Source organism: Ambystoma mexicanum, chromosome 2q, assembly GCF_040938575.1.
Source record: "Ambystoma mexicanum isolate Mex_15411 chromosome 2q, UKY_AmexF1_1, whole genome shotgun sequence".
Taxonomy (NCBI): Eukaryota; Metazoa; Chordata; class Amphibia; order Caudata; family Ambystomatidae; genus Ambystoma; species Ambystoma mexicanum.
In genome coordinates, this window is record NC_090924.1 from 151,085,007 (window position 1) to 151,104,355 (window position 19,349).

The 19,349-nt window shown below is 44.0% G+C and overlaps 1 protein-coding gene across 12 annotated transcripts in view; it reads left to right on the forward strand.

The window, feature by feature from the left end:
* The window catches only part of OBSCN (obscurin, cytoskeletal calmodulin and titin-interacting RhoGEF), a 3,169,051-nt gene that overhangs the window by 1,837,386 nt on the left and 1,312,316 nt on the right, over positions 1 to 19,349 (forward strand). For all 12 annotated transcript variants that reach the window (XM_069647058.1, XM_069647065.1, XM_069647061.1 and 9 more), the window contains 4 exons: positions 12,619 to 12,816; positions 13,249 to 13,296; positions 13,422 to 13,520; positions 16,387 to 16,605. In XM_069647058.1, coding sequence (XP_069503159.1) covers positions 12,619 to 12,816; positions 13,249 to 13,296; positions 13,422 to 13,520; positions 16,387 to 16,605 — 564 coding nt within the window. The remainder of the gene's footprint in view (positions 1 to 12,618; positions 12,817 to 13,248; positions 13,297 to 13,421; positions 13,521 to 16,386; positions 16,606 to 19,349) is intronic.

Genomic DNA, 19,349 nt, shown 5'->3' on the forward strand with positions numbered 1-19,349 from the left:
CTGTTTTGCTAAAGTTACCCCGAGTGGGACGGGTATGCCCAGACGTGGGTCCCGAGTCTGCCGGGCCTAGAGACCCAAGCTACTCCTCACTGATGATGCCCAACAAGGCTGAAACATGTCTGGGGATGCTTGTGGTCTCGTGCAGAAAGGGTGTGACCTAGCAGTTCGGGCTGGACTGCCCCTTTTGGGGTAGGACCAAGCCTGATTTGCATATGGTTTTTCCCCTTCTGTAATAGCTTGGCAGGCTGAAAAACGATGGTCCAGAGGGTTGCCCAGAGCTTTGCCCGCGGTTATGATTAATTCAAAACCTTCCAGCCATCACCTTTCTGTTTTGCTAAAGTCACCCCGAGTGGGACAGGCATGCCCAGACGTGGGTCCCAAGTCTGCCGGGTCTAGAGACCCAAGGTACTCCTCACTGATGATGCCCAACAAGGCTGAAACATGTCTGGGGATGCTTGTGGTCTCGTGCAGAAGGGATGTGACCTAGCAAGTTCGAGCTGGACTGCCCTTTTGGGGTAGGACCAAGCCTGATTTGCATATGGTTTTACCCCTTCTGTAATGGCTTGGCAGGCTGAAAAACAATGGTCCAGAGGGTTTCCCAGAGCTTTGCCCGCGGTTATGATTAATTCAAAACCTTCCAGCCATCACCTTTCTGTTTTGCTAAAGTCACCCCGAGTGGGACAGGTATGCCCAGACTTGGGTCCCGAGTCTGCCGGGCCTAGAGACCCAAGCTACTCCTCACTGATGATGCCCAACAAGGCTGAAACATGTCTGGGGATGCTTGTGGTCTCGTGCAGAAGGGATGTGACCTAGCAGTTCGGGCTGGACTGCCCTTTTGGGGTAGGACCAAGCCTGATTTGCATATGGTTTTTCCCCTTCTGTAATGGCTTGGCAGGCTGAAAAACGATGGTCTGGAGGGTTGCCCAGAGCTTTGCCCGTGGTTATGATTAATTCAAAACCTTCCAGCCATTACCTTTCTGTTTTGCTAAAGTCACCCTGAGGGGGACAGGTATGCCCAGACGTGGGCCCCGAGTCTGCTGGGCCTAGAGTCCCAAGCTACTCCTCACTGATGATGCCCAACAAGGCTGAAACATGTCTGGGTGTTACTCACCGGAATGGGGAGTATGCAAAACAGATCGGACCTCTTGTGCTGGAGAGTTGCTTGAAGGAGCTCGGGTTGGAGCCTCCACCCGAGCCTCCTCTCTGTGAGGGAATGAACTCTTTAAACTGATATGACCACCTGCTGAACTATACAGACAAGGGGACCGATCAATCAAAAGAGCGGGGAGAACACACCGCCACGGACCCAGCTGTAAAGAAAAGACAAGAGATGAATATTCTGTCAGATTCTACCCTGGCTTTTCCCAAGACTATTACCCTTAAATAGAGTACCTGAGTGAGTTCCCCTTAAGCCATAAAAAAGGAGCTGGAGCAACCTATAAAGCAGAAGAGGCTTTAGATACTAGCTAAATGTGAAACTTCCCAACATTGGTAATCAAGGAAATATACTTTACCACTGGTGGAAGTAAGAGTAGTGTAAATAATCCTGGGCAACAACGAAAGTATAAAATAAAAAAAAGGAAGGTTAGTAGGGTAGCTATCCCCGGACGGAACGAGGGTCGCACTGGTTTCGGGATAGTGCACCACAGCAAAGCGTTCCGAAATGCACTTTAGAAATTAAGCAATGTTATCCAAAGATGAGGTAAAAGTTCGATGAAGACAGGATTCCAAATGAAGAATTGTTCTTACCAGTGTTATTCCCCAGGAGAAAGGAAGCACTTTAATGAAGGATTTCAAGAGTCCGTGGTCACAAGTTATGGTATTCAAACAGGAAGTAAATCACAATCCAGGAGTCCAGGCAGCAGGCAAGAGATCTGGTACACAGACGGTCACCAAACAAAACCAAAGTAGAATCAAGAAGTAGGAGTCCGTGTGCAGGCAAGGTCGGTACACAGAAAAAACAAGAGACTTCCGGAATTAAGGTACAGAAGGAGCACTTCAGAAAATGCCGGTTGTAACTATAAACAGAAGCAGCGTTCTGAAAACCGCTGTGGTTTAAATACAACAAGGAGGCGTGACATATTCGAAAAATGAGGCTCCCGTATTAACACCGGGAACTACAGTCCTTGACAGGTTTTCTGGGAAATGTAGTTTGTTGCAGCTGTTCTCCACAGAACTGCCAGCGTGAGAGAAAAGGTGCATGACGGCGCCGTAGCCCCTTATGAAGAGCAACCACTTTCTTGTCCCTCTTTCTGGCCTTACATGGAGCTCCCCAACTGTCCTTATTAACACGGGAGACTGAAGAGGCACGGGGCAGACCCCGGGGAGTGTGATGCGGCGAAGGTCGAGGTGTAACACTGGGGATGCTTGTGGTCTCTTGCAGAAGGGATGTGACCTAGCAGTTCGGGCTGCACTGCCCCTTTTGGGGTAGGACCAAGCCTGATTTGCAAATGGTTTTTCGCCATCTGTAATGGCTTGGCAGGCTGCAAAACAATGGTCTGGAGGGTTGCCCAGAGCTTTGCCCGTGGTTATGATTAATTCAAAACCTTCCAGCCATCATCTTTCTGTTTTGCTAAAGTTACCCCGAGTGGGACGGGTATGCCCAGACGTGGGTCCCGAGTCTGCCGGGCCTAGAGACCCAAGCTACTCCTTACTGATGATGCCCAACAAGGCTGAAACATGTCTGGGGATGCTTGTGGTCTTGTGCAGAAAGGGTGTGACCTAGCAGTTCGGGCTGGACTGCCCCTTTTGGGGTAGGACCAAGCCTGATTTGCATATGGTTTTTCCCCTTCTGTAGTGGCTTGGTAGGCTGAAAAACGATGGTCCAAATTCAAAACCTTCCAGCCATCACCTTTCTGTTTTGCTAAAGTCAGACCTTCCAGGATTTTGCGGCATGAAATGGCAAATTTTGCAGCATGAAATGGCAAATTTTGTGTCAGGTCCAGTCTTGGATCTTCCTGCAGGAGTGATGCTGGCCCACCAGACCCCCCAAGTCTGCCCACCAAATAGTCCCTCAACAGATAAAACTACCTAGCTGGCAAACCCAAGGGGAAAGGGGAATAGAGGATAAAATAATAAAAGACAGATCTTCACTGGCTGGCACTGCAGTTCTCTGGAGCTGGATTAACGCCTCTGGCCTCAGTGTCTGTGAAATCTAAGAGACAAATATATATATATGTAAATATTAATAATCAATGCACACTAACTAATATTATTAATATGATATTATCTCTCTTATTATACCTGTAGCCTATGCTCTGATGCCGATAGGCTTAATCAGTATGTAATCTTGAAGTATAGAATACTGAATTCAATGTCTCTGTTTTCTTTTACTATGGAAGATTTTCTTTGAATATGTCTTGGTTTTGTATTAGCTGACTTTAGTGAATTCAACCTTTATTTACACAAAGAATATTTTACAGAAAAATAACTTTTCAATAAATACTAGTCCTGTATTTATTGATTCTGAAAGCAATCTTTTACAAAAAAATCTAGTTGAATCACTCGAAATTATCATCCGATGTAAAAATATGTTGACTCCTTAAAAGATCGCCTCAGAGGAAACGAGTTCCGCAAACCAATAGCATCCTGAAGGATTCCGACGTCACGACGCTTCACATACGCTTTAGTCTTGAAGAAACGAACACTTCCAGATGAAACGTTACGACGCTTCACGTACGCAATGCAACTGTCCTGTGAATACGATCACTTCCTGGAATTACGTCACGACGCATACACGCGCGCACAACGTTTGAAGGGTTCCTTATTCTAACTCAACTCCTATTGCGCAATGCGTTTTACTCAAAAACAAAAAGAAACGCAAGTGCTAGATACTGTAAGCGAACACCTTTAAATAGAAACAAACTAACATGCAATCACTAAAGAAGGATTACACGCGCATTGTTAGTATTATTACACGCGCAAATGTAAACTCTGATACAAAAAATATGTGCAACAATGTAAATTCAAAATAAAAAAATAAAACTCAGAACTATTTCTTCAGTAAAAAATGAAAAAAATATGAACATAGATTTCACTCAGTCTTTTTCTCTCTTAACGTTGAATTCAAATAGATAATCCTCTATGTTAGACTTTGAAGATAAATAACTTAGCTTGCTTCATCTGTTCAATCTTCTCAGCTTCTAAGAATGCTTCACTTCAACTCCGAAGCAAATGTAAATGGACATTCTAAAATTCTACTTAAGGGTTTACTAAGAATTAAGTGTACTTTAAAATAAATCACAAGAGCTAAGAAAACTGCAACCTGCCACTATGGCTACTAAAATGAAAGGCAGTTTAGAACTCTGAGCAACATTCCAAATGACCTCCTAACTATTTACACCAATCATTGCTGCAGAAAAGATTCTCCATCTTGCTTTGGGGAAATGAGTGATTCCTGAATTAACATTAAGGAATATTAATACCAGTATCATTTTCTAATTCAAACATAACCCAAACATCACACTTTAATTGAAAACTACATCCAAAAGGTTTTGTGTGCTAAATGATAATTTCTTAATTACATATGTGAGTAAAAGAAGTCTATGAAATGTATCTGGGAATTATAACTGTATGTCTTTTAAGGTTGTGAACCTTTGAAACTCTAGAAATATACCATGGAATCCTGACATTTTGTGGCACAAACCTTTATTTATTGTGGCATTTTTGCGGGACATTTTGTATTAACTGGAGGGTGTAAGATTGCCACATTGCAGCAAATAGGCAGAGTGCAAGGCTACAAGAAAGTCTTATGCATCTTTTGTATTAATTTAATAGTAAGAGTCCCAGATGTCTCTGGCTTGGCAGAACAGTGTTTGATTTGGCTACATTTCTGGTTTAATGTTCATGCCTATTTAATAGTATTAACTAAATTGATCATTATCAATTGTAATGCTGAAAATATTCCCTTTCTATGTTCTCCAATCCCCCAAACACCCACACACCTCTCTCACCAACACACATCTCACCAACTCTCCATCACAACTTACATTCCTTAACCTCTCACTCTGTCATACAAATACTCACGTGCTATGTCACACTGTCAAGTCACAATTTGCACTGCCCAGCTCCTGCCACACTCCAAATCAAACTCCCAACTGACACCTTACACTCTACAATTCCTCCCGCAAAATATACAGTCCTTCATTCTTTTGTGCTGCTTCTGCATCTTGCATCGTTTCTCCCATTCTATCGCACTCTTCCCTCATCCTTTTTCCCAATCTGCAGCTCATTGCCTCTTTCTGGCCAACTTCTTCCTCTCTGCTTTCTGGCTCTCTGACCACAAGCTCCCTCTACTTTCTGTACCTCTGCTCGCTCTCAGATTTCTGGCCCACCGCATCACTGCTTCCTCTGCTCTCTTGTGCAGCGCTTCCTCCTCTAACCCACTGCTCTCCCTCTGCTTTCTTGCCTATCACTTCACATCTCACCCATCACTCTCCCTCTCTCTCATAGTGTAACCATGTTTTTATTTTTTTTAAATGTAGATTTTGTCCCAGTTCCTCAAATAATGGGGCATTTAAAAAAAGAACGGAGGATATGCTATTTTTAGACAACCCATTTTTGGAAATGAGCAGGTCACCTTATTCTCAAAAGTGACCGGCGCATTTCCACAGGCTTGAGCTGTAGCTCAAATTGTGCACTGGCCAGCTGCCTTGAATGGTGTTCTGGGTTGTTTGACCGAAGTGTAATTATTTGCGGCGGAATTGACTGTAGTCAATTTCGCTGCAAATTGATTTGCACTTCAGCCAAACAACCCAAAATGTACCTTTCACCACCACCCCACCGCTTCCCCTACTTAACTGCATGGTCGCTGCTGCTTCCCCTGCAACCCTGCGGTGCCAGATCCGTCCCTCTAACGCGGGTCGGATCTGACTCCGCAGGGTCCCTTTTTCGTTCATTTCTTTTTTTCTGTCCCCGCCTCCAATTTTGAGGAAAAAGGGGAAAACACTTCTGCAACCACCCTACACCAAAAATACTGAACATGGGGAGCGGGTGACACCCCCCCAACACATGTTCAGTATTGATAAAAATCGATCGAATAGTACTGCACGAAATAGGTCAAATTGTAACATTCGATAGATTTTTGTCATCAAAATGGGCAGTACTTTGAATAGAATTGCTCTCCCGACAGTGTTCTGCAAGCTCCCAGCGCCTTTCACAGGGACAGGCCCTCCAGGTGCCTGCCGGTGTAAAATGTGACCCATAAAATGCATTTTTATCCTGTTTGAGTTACAGAAATGCAAGCGACACAGCAGCGGTTCATACCTTAAAAGAAATGCATGACAGGGTCAGGAAAGACCCTGTCATGCAGTGGCAGCCCCACATCACGTGCGCATAGGGTTGCTTACAATTTCTGCACATTTAAAAGTGCATCTTGTTTGGAAATGAGGGATGCGCTTTTAAATTGACAGTAACGCCACTTTATTTGATCAAGGAGGTGAAAAAGGCCATATGAATGGGCGCGCATATAAAATGTGCCCATTCATGTGTCCCTTGTGGATTGGGCTGCACTTTTTCGGGGCGCAAGTGATGAGATGTGTTAGCGCATTTCATTTCTTGTGTAAAAAACAGTTGAGAACCTGGCACCCTGAGTATTATTTTTTTAAAACAGTAATTTTTGCAGATTACTTAAAAAAAAAAAAAAGAAACGGGATCGCAAAATCACTATAAGCTGGGGGGTCTGTAAAGTCACCTCGAGTTGGACAGGTATGCCCAGACGAGGGTCCCGAGTCTGCCGGGCCTAGAGACCCAAGCTAATCCTCACTGATGATGCCCAACAAGGCTGAAACATATCTGGGGATGGTTGTGGTCTCATGCAGAAGGGATGTGACCTAGCAGTTCGGGCTGGACTGCCCCTTTTGGGGTAGGACCAAGGCTGATTTGCATATGGTTTTTCCCCTTCTGTAATGGCTTGACAGGCTGAAAAACGATGGTCTGCAGGATTGCCCAGAGCATTTCGCGTGGTTATGATTAATTCAAAACCTTCCAGCCATCACCTTTCTGTTTTGCTAAAATACACCCCCAATGGGATGGTTGGTTCTGGGTTCGGAGAGGATCTTGTAGTCATCGGGAAGGAGAAAGTAAAAACTCATGACAGAGCTGGCAATGAGACCGAGTACATCCAAATCAAGCTCTTCTAGGAGACGGAAGATGTCAGAGGAGTGTTTGAAAGCTGAGCGAGAGTTGAGAGTAGCGTTGTGAAGCAGCTTGCCACTTTTGAAGGACTTCCGTGGAGGGTTACAGGCCAGAGGTACGCCCTGCGGAAGTGTTTAAGGTGCGCAAGGGTGGGCAGAGGAGGAAGGAGGAGAAGGCAGGCTAGTCAGAGAGGAACAAGAGAGTGGTGGAGAAAGGAGTCAACAGGGTGGCCAGGGAAGCAGCAGGGGGTGCCGGAGAAGTGGCTGAGGAGCAAAGCAGCAGTGGAGCCAGAGAGGTGTAAGAGGGGATAGCAGGAGAGGAAAGGAAGTTGAAAAGGTGCAGGAAGCATCTATCAAAGAAGAGAAGATTGGCCTGAGGGCCCCAGACCAGGATGATGCCATTCAAGTAGATATTAATGATGGTCTTAGAGGAGTGGAAGGGGGCAAAGAGGGCCTCCCACCGGGTGCCACCATTAATGTGAGAAGAGGAAAAAGGACAGAGAACAGAACAGAGTCCATATGGGGGGTGGAGGGAGCGACAAAGAGGATGTTGGTAAGGGTCTGTCTGGAGGAAGCACTGGTGTAGGTATCAGCGATAGGGAGGCTTGAGTTGGAGAACAGAATGCTGCCCCCTTTGAGCTTCTTCCTGCCAGACTTAGTGAGAGGGATAGGATAGTCGATAGGAAAGCAATTAGAGAAGATAGGTGAGACAGAAAGCCCATAAAGGATGCAGGGAGGAAAGGGGGGAGGGAGAAGGGAGCCCAAGCGGGGGATGGAGAGGGGGTAGCACTGGTGGGAAGACAGGAAGGAGGCACAAGGGGGACACACGAAAGGTAAGGGAGAACAGCAAAGAACAAGAACAACGGACCTGTGAAATCAGATGCAATACAGAACCTTCAGCAAAGCACAGAGCACAACAGGGAACCTAGAATTGAAGAATGCAGGCAATGCAATGTAATGCCAAAAACTGTAGAGAACAACACAGTGTCAAAACCTTAGAGAACAACACAATATCAACACTGTAGAGAACACACAAAGTGAATACCATCAACAAGGCACAAAACACAACGGGATCCTAGGAGAAAAGAATGCAAGCCATGAATGTAATTCCACACACCAAGGAGCACAACACAATGTCAAGTAGAGTACAGAGTAGAACACAGAAAGGAAAGGACTGAGAAGCGAGAGGAAGCGCACGCGGCAGGAGAGACCGGGAACACACATGGCCTAAGTTGCAAAGGAGCGCACGTGACCTAAGTTGCAAGGGACTGCACGCAGCTTAAATGGCAAGGATGCGCACGTGGTCTAAGTTGCGAGGGAGCACATACGGCCTAAGATGCGAGGCAGCGCATGTATGCAGAGGGGATGCAAGGACCAGTTGCAAGGGAGAGCAGCGTGTATGCAAGAGGGAGAAGGGACACAGGTCAGGGGGGTTGCGTGGAGTGTAGCGAAGCTAACTCTCAGCGCACCTTCTTGCCTTGCGGCCACAGACAAGAGAGTGAGGTTGTACATGCTCACAGTCTGTGCTTCTACCCCATCGCCACCAAACACCTGCGTCACTCAACAATGCAGCCTTCTCCTGCGACGGTTATGCCGCAGAGGGTCCGAACCTCGGTTCTTATAGGCATGGAAGCGTGGACATAGCGATGCATGCTACGTATAATTGGGCACCGTCTCCTGCACTCCTGCGTCGCTCAACATCACGGCCTCGCCCTGCGAGGGCTTTGAGAGCAGACCGCATGGCAATACTTTCATTATGAGAGATTGTTAGTCGTTTTTACTGGTGCAGGAGATACAGGCAAAAGGCTGCGAAAGGATCCGATTGTGTGGTTTCCATGCTACTACACATTGTGGCCCACCACATATGTGCGTGGTGTCCGTATAGGCATGGTGTGACCATAAGTGCCAGAACACATGAAAGGTGAAGTTGTTGTATATGTCTTTTTTCATGGGAAGAGACCACCACCATCAGGGTCTGAATGAACTTAAAAAGAGCAGATGCCATGGCCAGGAAAGGGTTTGCTTCTACTTTGGTAGTGGAGCGTTGCCCCCCACTGACAATAGAGTGACGGATCCAAACTACCCTGCTGTTTCACAAGCAGACCTTTTTTTCTTTTTTTTTTTTTTTAGAAAAGCAGATTATTAGTGCAAAAATGTAAGTGGATATAATTTTCACAATTAAATACTCAAATGTTAAGACATAGAGCAACTTGTGAGTCACAACATAGTAAAGGCTTCAATGCTGTTTTGATTGGAAATCAATTTTTTCAAATGATGAGAACTTTTCCTTTCTCAATTTCTTATGGATTGATTATATAGATGGGATATACGGATGCACATGGCCCATTGGTAAACATTGAACATGGCTTTGCAAGTTAATCCCATATTTCACACTCATTTCCTCACCACTGCGATTCTCTGCCTTTCGTCATTTGGCACGAATTAGTAGAGACCCTTTTTTCCATCAGTCAATCAATATTCTGTTTATTTCAGTGAAGGCATAAAACAAGCACACATAATAAAAAACACTAAAACAGATCTCATAAAAACATCAATGGAATACAATTATAATTCATAATTATGAATACACATAAAATGTATAAGAAAATCCATTATCAACACATACAGTAAAAGAAGATTGCTGAAATTTCATTCTACAGGGATTCGGTGCCATCAGCCTAGTCCCAATTTGCTGTAAATTACAGTAATACTGTTAACAGACCCTAATAAACTCTGTGCAATTTTAATAGAAATAAAGTGCAATGTGGAAAAAAGTAATGAAGTAATAAAGTGCCCGCAATCGCGATCCTAATCAGGATTGGGTCTGCATTTTAAACATTTCCGGGCACTGGCTTGTATTGGGCTGGAAGTGGCACTGAAAAAACAAAGTGAGCCAAAGTAAACAGAATGAGGTACTTTATATCAGAATAAAACACACAATCGCAAAATGCCGATTGCTGTTCAGTTGGCATAGTTCAGCCCAAGATTAATTATTTACCTGCATGAATCGTACTTTTTCTACCAGACATCAATTAAAAATGGTGCTCCCTCCAGGTGGCAGGCCTTTATGGCTTGGATGAGGGGAGAAGACCTGTCTCCACGATACACAAGATGATAATGGGGAGTAGGAAGAAGCGTATTTTTTAAGTTAAGGGTGACTGGGAAAAAGAATGCGTTTGGTAGATGACCAATGTGAGAAAATATGCACGTACACGGTGTATGAAATGAAGCAGTGGAACTATGTTCCCTGCTGGCCTGCCCGGCTCTCCACAAACCGCACCGCCATGCACAATACAAACCCACAAACAAATGCGTATGCTCTTTAAGGGAACGGTCACTGCACTGCACTAAACTGCAAGTTTCAACTGCTTCCTACACCTGTATTTTCAAACAAAACCATTGTGGATCGGTTTCTTTTTCAAATAAAAGTATATGAACAGTAATACTTAATTAAAAAAAAAGTAGAGGCGCACCGCTCCCAACAGCTCCCACACACTTTGACCACATGCGCGTAATGCACAATTGAAACTGTTATAATACAGTATATTACATAGGACGTATCGGATGCCAATACGGCTGCATGCCTTCAACCTGTCCAGAGACACTAAATGTCCAAGATGTGGTGAGGTGGAAGCCTCGTTTATGCACATGATATGGTCCTGTGCTCTTTTAGAACATTTCTGGGAGACAGTGTTGGACACAATTCATAACGTGGGAGTCACTTGGATAGAGTTAGTGCCATTGTCATACTTGCCAAACAATTCCCCTGGGGTAAAAATAGAGAACACTTGAATTAAATTATCGATTTCGCCCTAGCATTGCCAAAGAGGTGCCTAGCTATGTTCTGGTTTAATGTGGATGGCCCAAAGGTTACAGGTAGTGACCTACTGAAATGGGCCGGTGCTGAATTGGCGTTATGGACTAGATTGGAAATTATGTATGCTAATGTGAACATGTCAAATAGGACAGAATGAGAAATACTGCAATATTGCTGGAAGGTTTGCTATACACCTCAGACGTAAGACCCCCATGAGATATTCATTTGCTCGTTTTTTAAAATATATATTGGTGATATGATAGGTGTGTTTAGAGGTCTCAAAATGGCAGATTAGTAGATAACCCAACTCAGGTTAGCGCAGTCCATAATGTGTTATAAGAGGTGTAATGGGGAGGTGCGTGGGGAACTGGTCAGGTTGTTGCAGGGGGTGGGGGGATATTTGGTTTGTTTGTTTTCTTTCTATGTATAACAGTGATAAGTGGTGGTAACACTCTATGGCAGTGATGATAGTTTCTTTCAAATGCCAATAAAACAAATTGAATAAAAAAATGGTGCTATCGTTTTTCAATGGCATGATCATTATCATTTTACAATGTTGTATTGCTTCCTTTAAATTTCTGATATGTTTGGCTTTTAACATGGGTATCAGCCAACATTTGCAGATCTTTTAGAGGCTCCACCTCTGCTCCACTTCAGCACCACTGCTTGATTTCTTAGTTGGAGGATGATGGCAAATGGTGGTAGCATAACCGCTGCCAGCGCCACCTCTTAGCTTTCATCAAAACAATTTAGAACTTGAGACAAAATGTGCTCACATTGAGGGTCTCTCTTTTCCAAATGTGTAAGGTTATTAAAAGAGTACATTTTAAGAACTTAAGAAATGTCCTTGCGTAAAAACAGAACATAAGGTTTAAGAGTTGGGGGAGGCGGGGCTGATTCACAAATAAGTAATCATGTGTTACTCTGAATCACTCCGTCAGACAGCTATTTGATTCAAGAAGAAGTTACACATGAATTACTCTTAGTAACTGAGGACCAAGTAGAGTTACTAGTAGCTTCAGAGTTAATCATATTGAATATTGTGTGGCTCAAATAGCCCTCTTTAGTAGTAAACTAAGGATGAGGAATTCTGACTCATACTAACTTGTTTGTGAGTGTCCCCCTCAAAGAAGTAGGAAATTGTCTCACAGCAGAACATCTGGGAACAGATAATTGTATGAAAACTAAAACTGATTTTGTTTTTTCGCACCCATTTATGTAAAGCAGTTTTTCAAATTTCATAATTTTTTTGAATCTTTTGAAAGCTTTGAGAAAGCAATTGAGGAAAATGATTGAAACAACCACAGGCAAAGTAACTTCACAGACAGAATGCAAAGACCTAAAAACTCCAGAAATGTGATTGTTAATGTAACCAGGCATCCTTGAGATATACTACATTACAAGATTTCTAACAACATCAATGAAATCCCTACCAGCGTCATTGCTATGTTGTTGACATTGCTGATGACATTGTGCCTAGGGATTGCTGAGTGAATGGTGGGGTGCAATAATGAGCCTAGCACAGTTAGTTTCTTTAGGGCATTCACACTTGGTGACATGCAAGCCACTTTCATGAAGCTTAGATGCAGGGACCCAAGACCGCCAGAACATTTGCAGTACAATGGTTTCAGAGAGATGACTTTTTTCAAAATTCACTGTCTCTTGCAGGATATCCTCGCCCTCGCGTATACTGGTTCAAGGATGGCCAACCCATTCACTCCTCTGACAGGATTCTGATCACTGACAAGAAGAAGCGTAATTCACTAGAAATTCTCAATGTGTCCCAGGAGGATGCCGGAGAGTATTCTACTTACATCAGCAATTCTTCAGGATCAGCTTACTCCTCTGCCAGGCTACTGGTCAAAGGTCAGTTCTCTAATGGGCCATGTACATGGAGGATAGTTAAATTTGTATTTTGTAGACTTTTAAAGGTAGATATTTTGAGGGTGGCAGTTCAGACCTTCTGTCGATTAGCCATCATAACTATCTGATTACAAAACAACTTTACAGAAAATACAAAGTATATGTTTAGAGAAGTAAATCATTATTTTAGCACAAATGGATAGAATTAGGGACATTTTAATTGGGATGATTATTATTCCCATATTAGAGATATGTGAAAAGGAGTGTGGCCATACTAGAAGGGCCATTATAGTTAACAATGCTTACACGCAATATAAGCTAATCCGTCTCCCACCAACACTTACAAAAATATATTAAATGATCAGCACATCCAATAATGTGTATGTGCTCCATGTAGGAATAGTTTATGCAATATTTCTTCATTTATTCCAAAAGGGCCACACGAGCGGGAAGAGGAGCAACAGGATGCCGACAAGGAAAAAGGTAAGAGAATGCAGTCTCTAGAAGTAAGGTCTCTCTGTGGGGCTGTAGTCTCTAGCACTGAGATCTCTCTGCCGGCCTGTCCCACCCATGTTCCGCCTCCTCATGGACTTCTGTATGTCTTTCAGAGACCAAAGAACAACTGCTCCCGCCCCGGTTCCTGGAGAGATTTACCAACAAAAATGTGCGCAAAGGAACCAGCATCACGTTCTCCGTTAAGGTGGAAGGTAAGACGCGCTTTGATGCATTGTCTTCTATCTCATTAAAGCTATTTGTTTCCCTTCCACTTTGAGGTGACCGAGCCTAACCGTACAATTATTTTTGCTTCCGTCATGACATGATTGGCCTTTAAATGGCTAGCAGAGTCACTTAAATCATCCTTTACGTTTTTGTTTTGCATGTCGAAGGGCTCACAATGAGTGTGGTGTTAATGGTAAAAACATGTGAGCCTTATATGAGTTTGCTGGTAAAAGGAAAAACATGTGGTATTATATAAAAAATACAGACAACAGTAAATGACTTGCTGCCGAGATTAGCGCTTTCCTGGGAAAACTGCAAGCAATATTGCAGTTGCAATTACCACTGGCGGTATGTCATTGGCCCTGGTGGTAAATACTATCGCCAGAAAAATATGTTTTTATAATTCTTAAGATGAAGAAATGCTGTAGGTAGACATATTTACCACTGGTGATAATACCACTCTGTCAGTCATAGCATCCATACATTTCGGGAACACAGTTAGCTACCCTGAGGTATTTATCATTCCTACAAATGTTTAGGGCCCTACCCCAGAAGAACACTGCCGGTCTTGCCGGGAGTTTTGTTTTTATGCTGTTTAAAACTAGTTTATACCCAATCTTATTTTTGACGGCCACTACCACCAATTTTAAGCTGCATTTTGTACTTTGATGGAGATTACTGGTAGTAACGCCTTTAACAGCAAGCCTTACTACATTTACCACTGGTAGTGATGTATTTACCATGAGTGGTAATTTTAACACCAGCAGTAATTTTATTTCTGGCAGTAATCCGTTTTTGCTTTCTGTAATGGAGCAATATTGCACCATGACAGAAAGTTCCACTTAGCACTGACAAGAATGAGATCATCAGTTACGTTGTCTTGACCTCACTTCCTTTTCCATCTCTACAGATGTCTGGATATCCTGGACACAATACTCCACCTACAGACAAACTATGCGCTTTCATACTGCTACAGCAGTGATTTGGCGCAGTATGAAAGCCTTCTAACTGTACATAACATAATGGGGCCACACCTGTTCTTACAATAGCACATAATTTTGAGATGCCATCAAATGGAACATATATTGCATGGAGTGTATAGAAGGTCTTGATATTGGGTTACTCGTTTAGCAATGGTTTGTAATATTAATAACTGGTCGGAAAACTCAGCAAGTTAAGCTCCCTTTAGAGATCTGTGTCACACCTGCAGTCACCAGTGGGAATCCTGGCAGGGCTGACTCTGTGCAATGTCCTTTTGAGGAGGATGAGTGACATAAAATTCAGTTGGATATCAAAATTATGCATAATTACAGCACTTAATCACCAGATAAAATAATATTTCTCTTGTATCATCTTTGATATGTCTTTTTTTTTTAATGAAGGGCTACTTTAGCCATTGTTATATTGACTTGTATGAGTATTTGGATGTATGCAATATGATTGCTTTGACATTAGACAAGCCCTACCAACAGAACCAATTAATAGCAGGGTTAGTATCCCAACTTAAAGGCATGGTCTAGTAAAACATTTTATTTAAAAAATAGATAGGAAACATAAAAAAAAAATACTAGCATTCTCTTTTTTAAAACTTCCTATGTAAAATTTTGAGCTATTCAAGCTCAAAATTTGCAAAAGCAAGCACATGGGCGCATCCATTTTGTGAAATGGATGCCCTCCTGTGCTGGCTTTTGCTTTTGTGGCACTAATGAAGGAAAAGCCAGCCAGCTGTAGTAAACAAAAACTACCGCTGGGTGGCTTTCCCTTCATTAGTGCTGTACGCGGAGGTCGGGGACCGGAGACCAGAGCAGGAAAGCTGCAGCTGAATCTCGGTAAGTGCTATTTATTTTTAAAGAAAATAAGCACTAGCTGGGTTTTTTTTCTAAGTTTTCCGGGCTGTAGGAGCCCTGAAAACTTAGAAATAAAACCGCAGCTTTAAAAACGTTGTATTTATGTTTGCGGTCGCTTTTGAAGCGACCGCAAACATAAATACAACGTTATTGTGTTGGAAAACGCTGCGGTTTTTCTTTCCAAGTTTCTCAGGCTCCTCCGGCTCGGAGGAGCCTGAGAAACTCAGAAAGACAAACCGCAGCGTTTTCCAACACAACCGCGTTGTGTTTCTGCCTGAATCTGCTTTCCCATTTGGGGCTCTCGGGCTCCCCACAGGGAGCCTGAGAGCCCCAAATGGGAAAGCAGATTCAGGCAGAAACAATGCAGCATTGCGGAAAACAACCGCATTGTTTCTGCCTGAATCTGCTTTCCCATTTGGGGCTCTCGGGCTCCCCATGGGGAGCCCGAGAGCCCCAAATGGGAAATCAGCTGTAGGCAGAAACACTACGCGGCATTTAAACACAACCGCGTTGTGTTTCTTCCTGCTGTGGCTTTCACTTTGGGTCTCCGGTGCTCAGCACCGGAGACCGAAAGTGATAGCCACAGCAGGCAGAAACACAACGCGGTTGTGTTGGAAAACGCTGCGTTTTTTCTTTCCGAGTTTCTCAGGCTCCTCCGAGCCCATGTGCTTGCTTTTGCGAATTTTGAGCTTGAATAGCTCAAAATTTTACATAGGAAGTTTTAAAAAAGAGAATGCTAGTATTTTTTTTTATGTTGCCTATCTATTTTTTAAATAACATTTTTTACTAGACCATGCCTCTACCATTGAAAAATGACATAATTACTGAAGCATACCAATCTGACCTTAAATACAAGATATGACGCGGAAAATCGGCTCAATTGATGTCATAGATGTCATAATGGAAGTGGTGTTGATTCATTAACTATGCTGATAAAACTAAGGACTGTTACAAAAAGGTATCAATATCTTATGTGAATTCATCAGCAATGCCCCTCTACCCGCAGGAAATCCAACCCCTACGATAACATGGCTGAAGGAAGAATCCCCAGAAGATGTCCTTTGGATTAAGCCAGATACACCCGGGTACAAGGTGGTCAGCTCCAACATGCACCACAGTCTGATCCTGCTAGATGTTGGCAGTGAATATGTCGGCACATACACATGCATTGCAACCAACAAAGTCGGACAGTCCATCTGCTCGGCCTCTCTTGAAGTTTTGCAAGGTACGTAGCCATTTCTTCTGGCCTTCTCAGCCCCTGTCATAGGAAAGCACTACAGAGGTACAACATTAACATGAATGGGAAATTGTTTCTGCATCAGGCCTCTCCTCTTCTTTTCTTTTCTCTTCTCTTATGTTCTCTTCTCTTCTCTTCGATATTCACTGACTCATAGGGCCTCATTACGACTTTGGAGGCCGCCATGCCCTTAATAAGTGAGGCCTTAATAAGGGCATGGCTGCCTCCAAAATCGGGTCCGGGTTCCCGGAATGGGAAATTACCGGGTCATTCCGAATTTGGAGGGCCCGGTAATTCCTCCTTCAGGGAACCCGGGCCCGGACCTTCCCTATTCCCATTTGAGCCCCCATAGGGCTCAATGGGAATGGGTGCGGGAGCTAACAATGGGCCGATTACGCCCGGCCCGTTGTTAGCTCCCTGGTCCCCTCGCGGGACCCGCTATGGACATTTGGTAAAACCAGACATACACATCGGGTCCCGCGAAGGAACACCGTAATAGTGCGGAATGCGTTTAACGGAGCCGGCACCATTACCGGCGCCGTTAAACGCATTCCGCACAGGTCGTAATGAGGCCCATAATCTCAAATTACAGAGTGTAGTCTACAGAGTGTCCCTTCGGTCTTACTAGGAAGAAGCTTGGCTTTCTACACTTAGAGCCCATTTCCCCAACTTTCCTCAATGTGCACTGTCTTCTTGCCTTTTGAGTCAAACCAAGAATGTTATTATTTATAACTGTCTGCTGGACTGTGGTCACACTATCTGCAAATGGTTCCATGTGTTAATATCCCCGCAAAAATATCGCCATACACAAATATTGCCATATTTATGCTGCAATATTAAGGCATGGAACCTGCTGGGGACACCCCCGCAACCCCTGCATTTTTCTAAAGGAGCGGGGGACACCCCCACAACCCCTGCTCCCAAAACCCCCCAAAATTATCCCCCCCAAAAATATCGCCTATGGCCGTTGCAGACAACCATATATACAGCGATATTTTTGGTGGGGATCATATGTAGTGATACCCTGCACATGTAGTGTGCTCACAAAATGGCTCATGATTAGTACCTCAGTGCCCATTTTCCGATGGTACCCACTCTTCCAGTACCTCTGTGAGGAATTGCCATCTCTCAAGGGTGTAGAACCACTGGCTTTTTTTTATTTTAATTGTATTAATTCATAAAATAGTTCACGTAATTCCATCTCGGAGAGGGCAATCTGCTAATCAGATCCCCCTTCCCCAAGTTCCATGCCAAAAGAATAGTGTACACTTTTTTAAAAAATGTTATTTTTATTTCAACCAAAAACAAACAAGAAGACAGGTGCAGTCACAACATTGCAACGACATGTTTAGTTTTATCATTACAATTCTATGGGCATATGCCAGGTGCAAATACATTGTGCATTGTAGTCCATTATGGTCTCTTTTTCATACTCCCCTCCAGTTCGTCTACCCTTTGTTCCCGACAGCCCACATGGGCAGTCAAGTATCTCTTGCTCAAAGGTACAGTCTCATTAAATGATACTTATCTCGCTGTGTTCCACCCCACTGGGTACGCCCTCCTCAGGGGCAAACATGCCTTGTATCATTGTGTTCCAAGCCTCCATCCCTGTGCTGCTCTCATGCATTCCTCTCCTGAGGGCTCTGTGCCATATTGCAGTTTCTGCGAATGACCATCTTTGCAGGTCCGCCCACCAGGCCTCGACCCTTGGACCCTCTGCCGTTTTCCAGGCCATTGCTATCCTGCGTTTCGCAAGTATGCAGATCAAGTCTTTCATTTTGGCTGTGTGCCCATTTTGGCGCTAAACTCTTGGAAACTGCCCCAGCAAGCAGTACTCTTGGAGCCACGAGTGCATTTGGATGCCTCCCTTCTCTGCCCTCTCCATCACTACCCCCCAGAATTTCTGAATCTGCAGGCATGACCAAAACATGTGCAACATATCCACCCCACCTTGTGTGCATCTCGGGCAGACCTTGCCTCCTCCCCTCGTTGTGTATGATAACCTATGTGGGGTCATATACGCCCGGTGTGATACATACAGTTGGGTTACCCTGAATCTGGCATTCCTGGAGACCTGGTTGGTGTATGTCAGCGCCCTTTCCCATTTGGTTTCTGTGAACACCCTTCCTGTGTCTGTTTACCTTGCACTTTCAGTCCTGTCGTGCCTAATCTTCCCAGGAACACATCATACAATCTGGAGTCGTGCACTCCTTCCGATATTTCGTACATAGTATCCAGTATTTAATTTGTCTTAATCTTTGCTTGCAGGTCTACCCATTTCCTCCTAATTCTTTGGACCATTCCCAAGTAGAGCAGGAACTGACCTTTGTTAATGCCATGTTCGCTAACCAGGGTGTGGAAGTCAATAATTCTGTTGTCTCATATTAAGTTGCCTACTGTGGCCATCCCTTTGCTTCCCCACTGTTCCCTGTACTGTCCCACCGTACCCTGCTGTTCTCCAATGATTCCTATCAAGCAGACATGCACAGAGCAGTGTTCCAGTACACCCATGAATTTCCATGCCCTGCGCCATATTTACCTATGCAGTTTCAGGGGCCCAGATGGTCTGGCCAGGTGTGTGTCCTCTACCCATAGAATTTCTTTCAGGAAATGTCTCTTCAGCATAGGTTGTAGCAATGGAGTGTCTTGTGAGGCCTCATCGCCCAGCCAGGTTATCACAAATTGCAGCTGTTAGTACCTCAGATCCTTATGTACTGTTTGCATATTTTTTC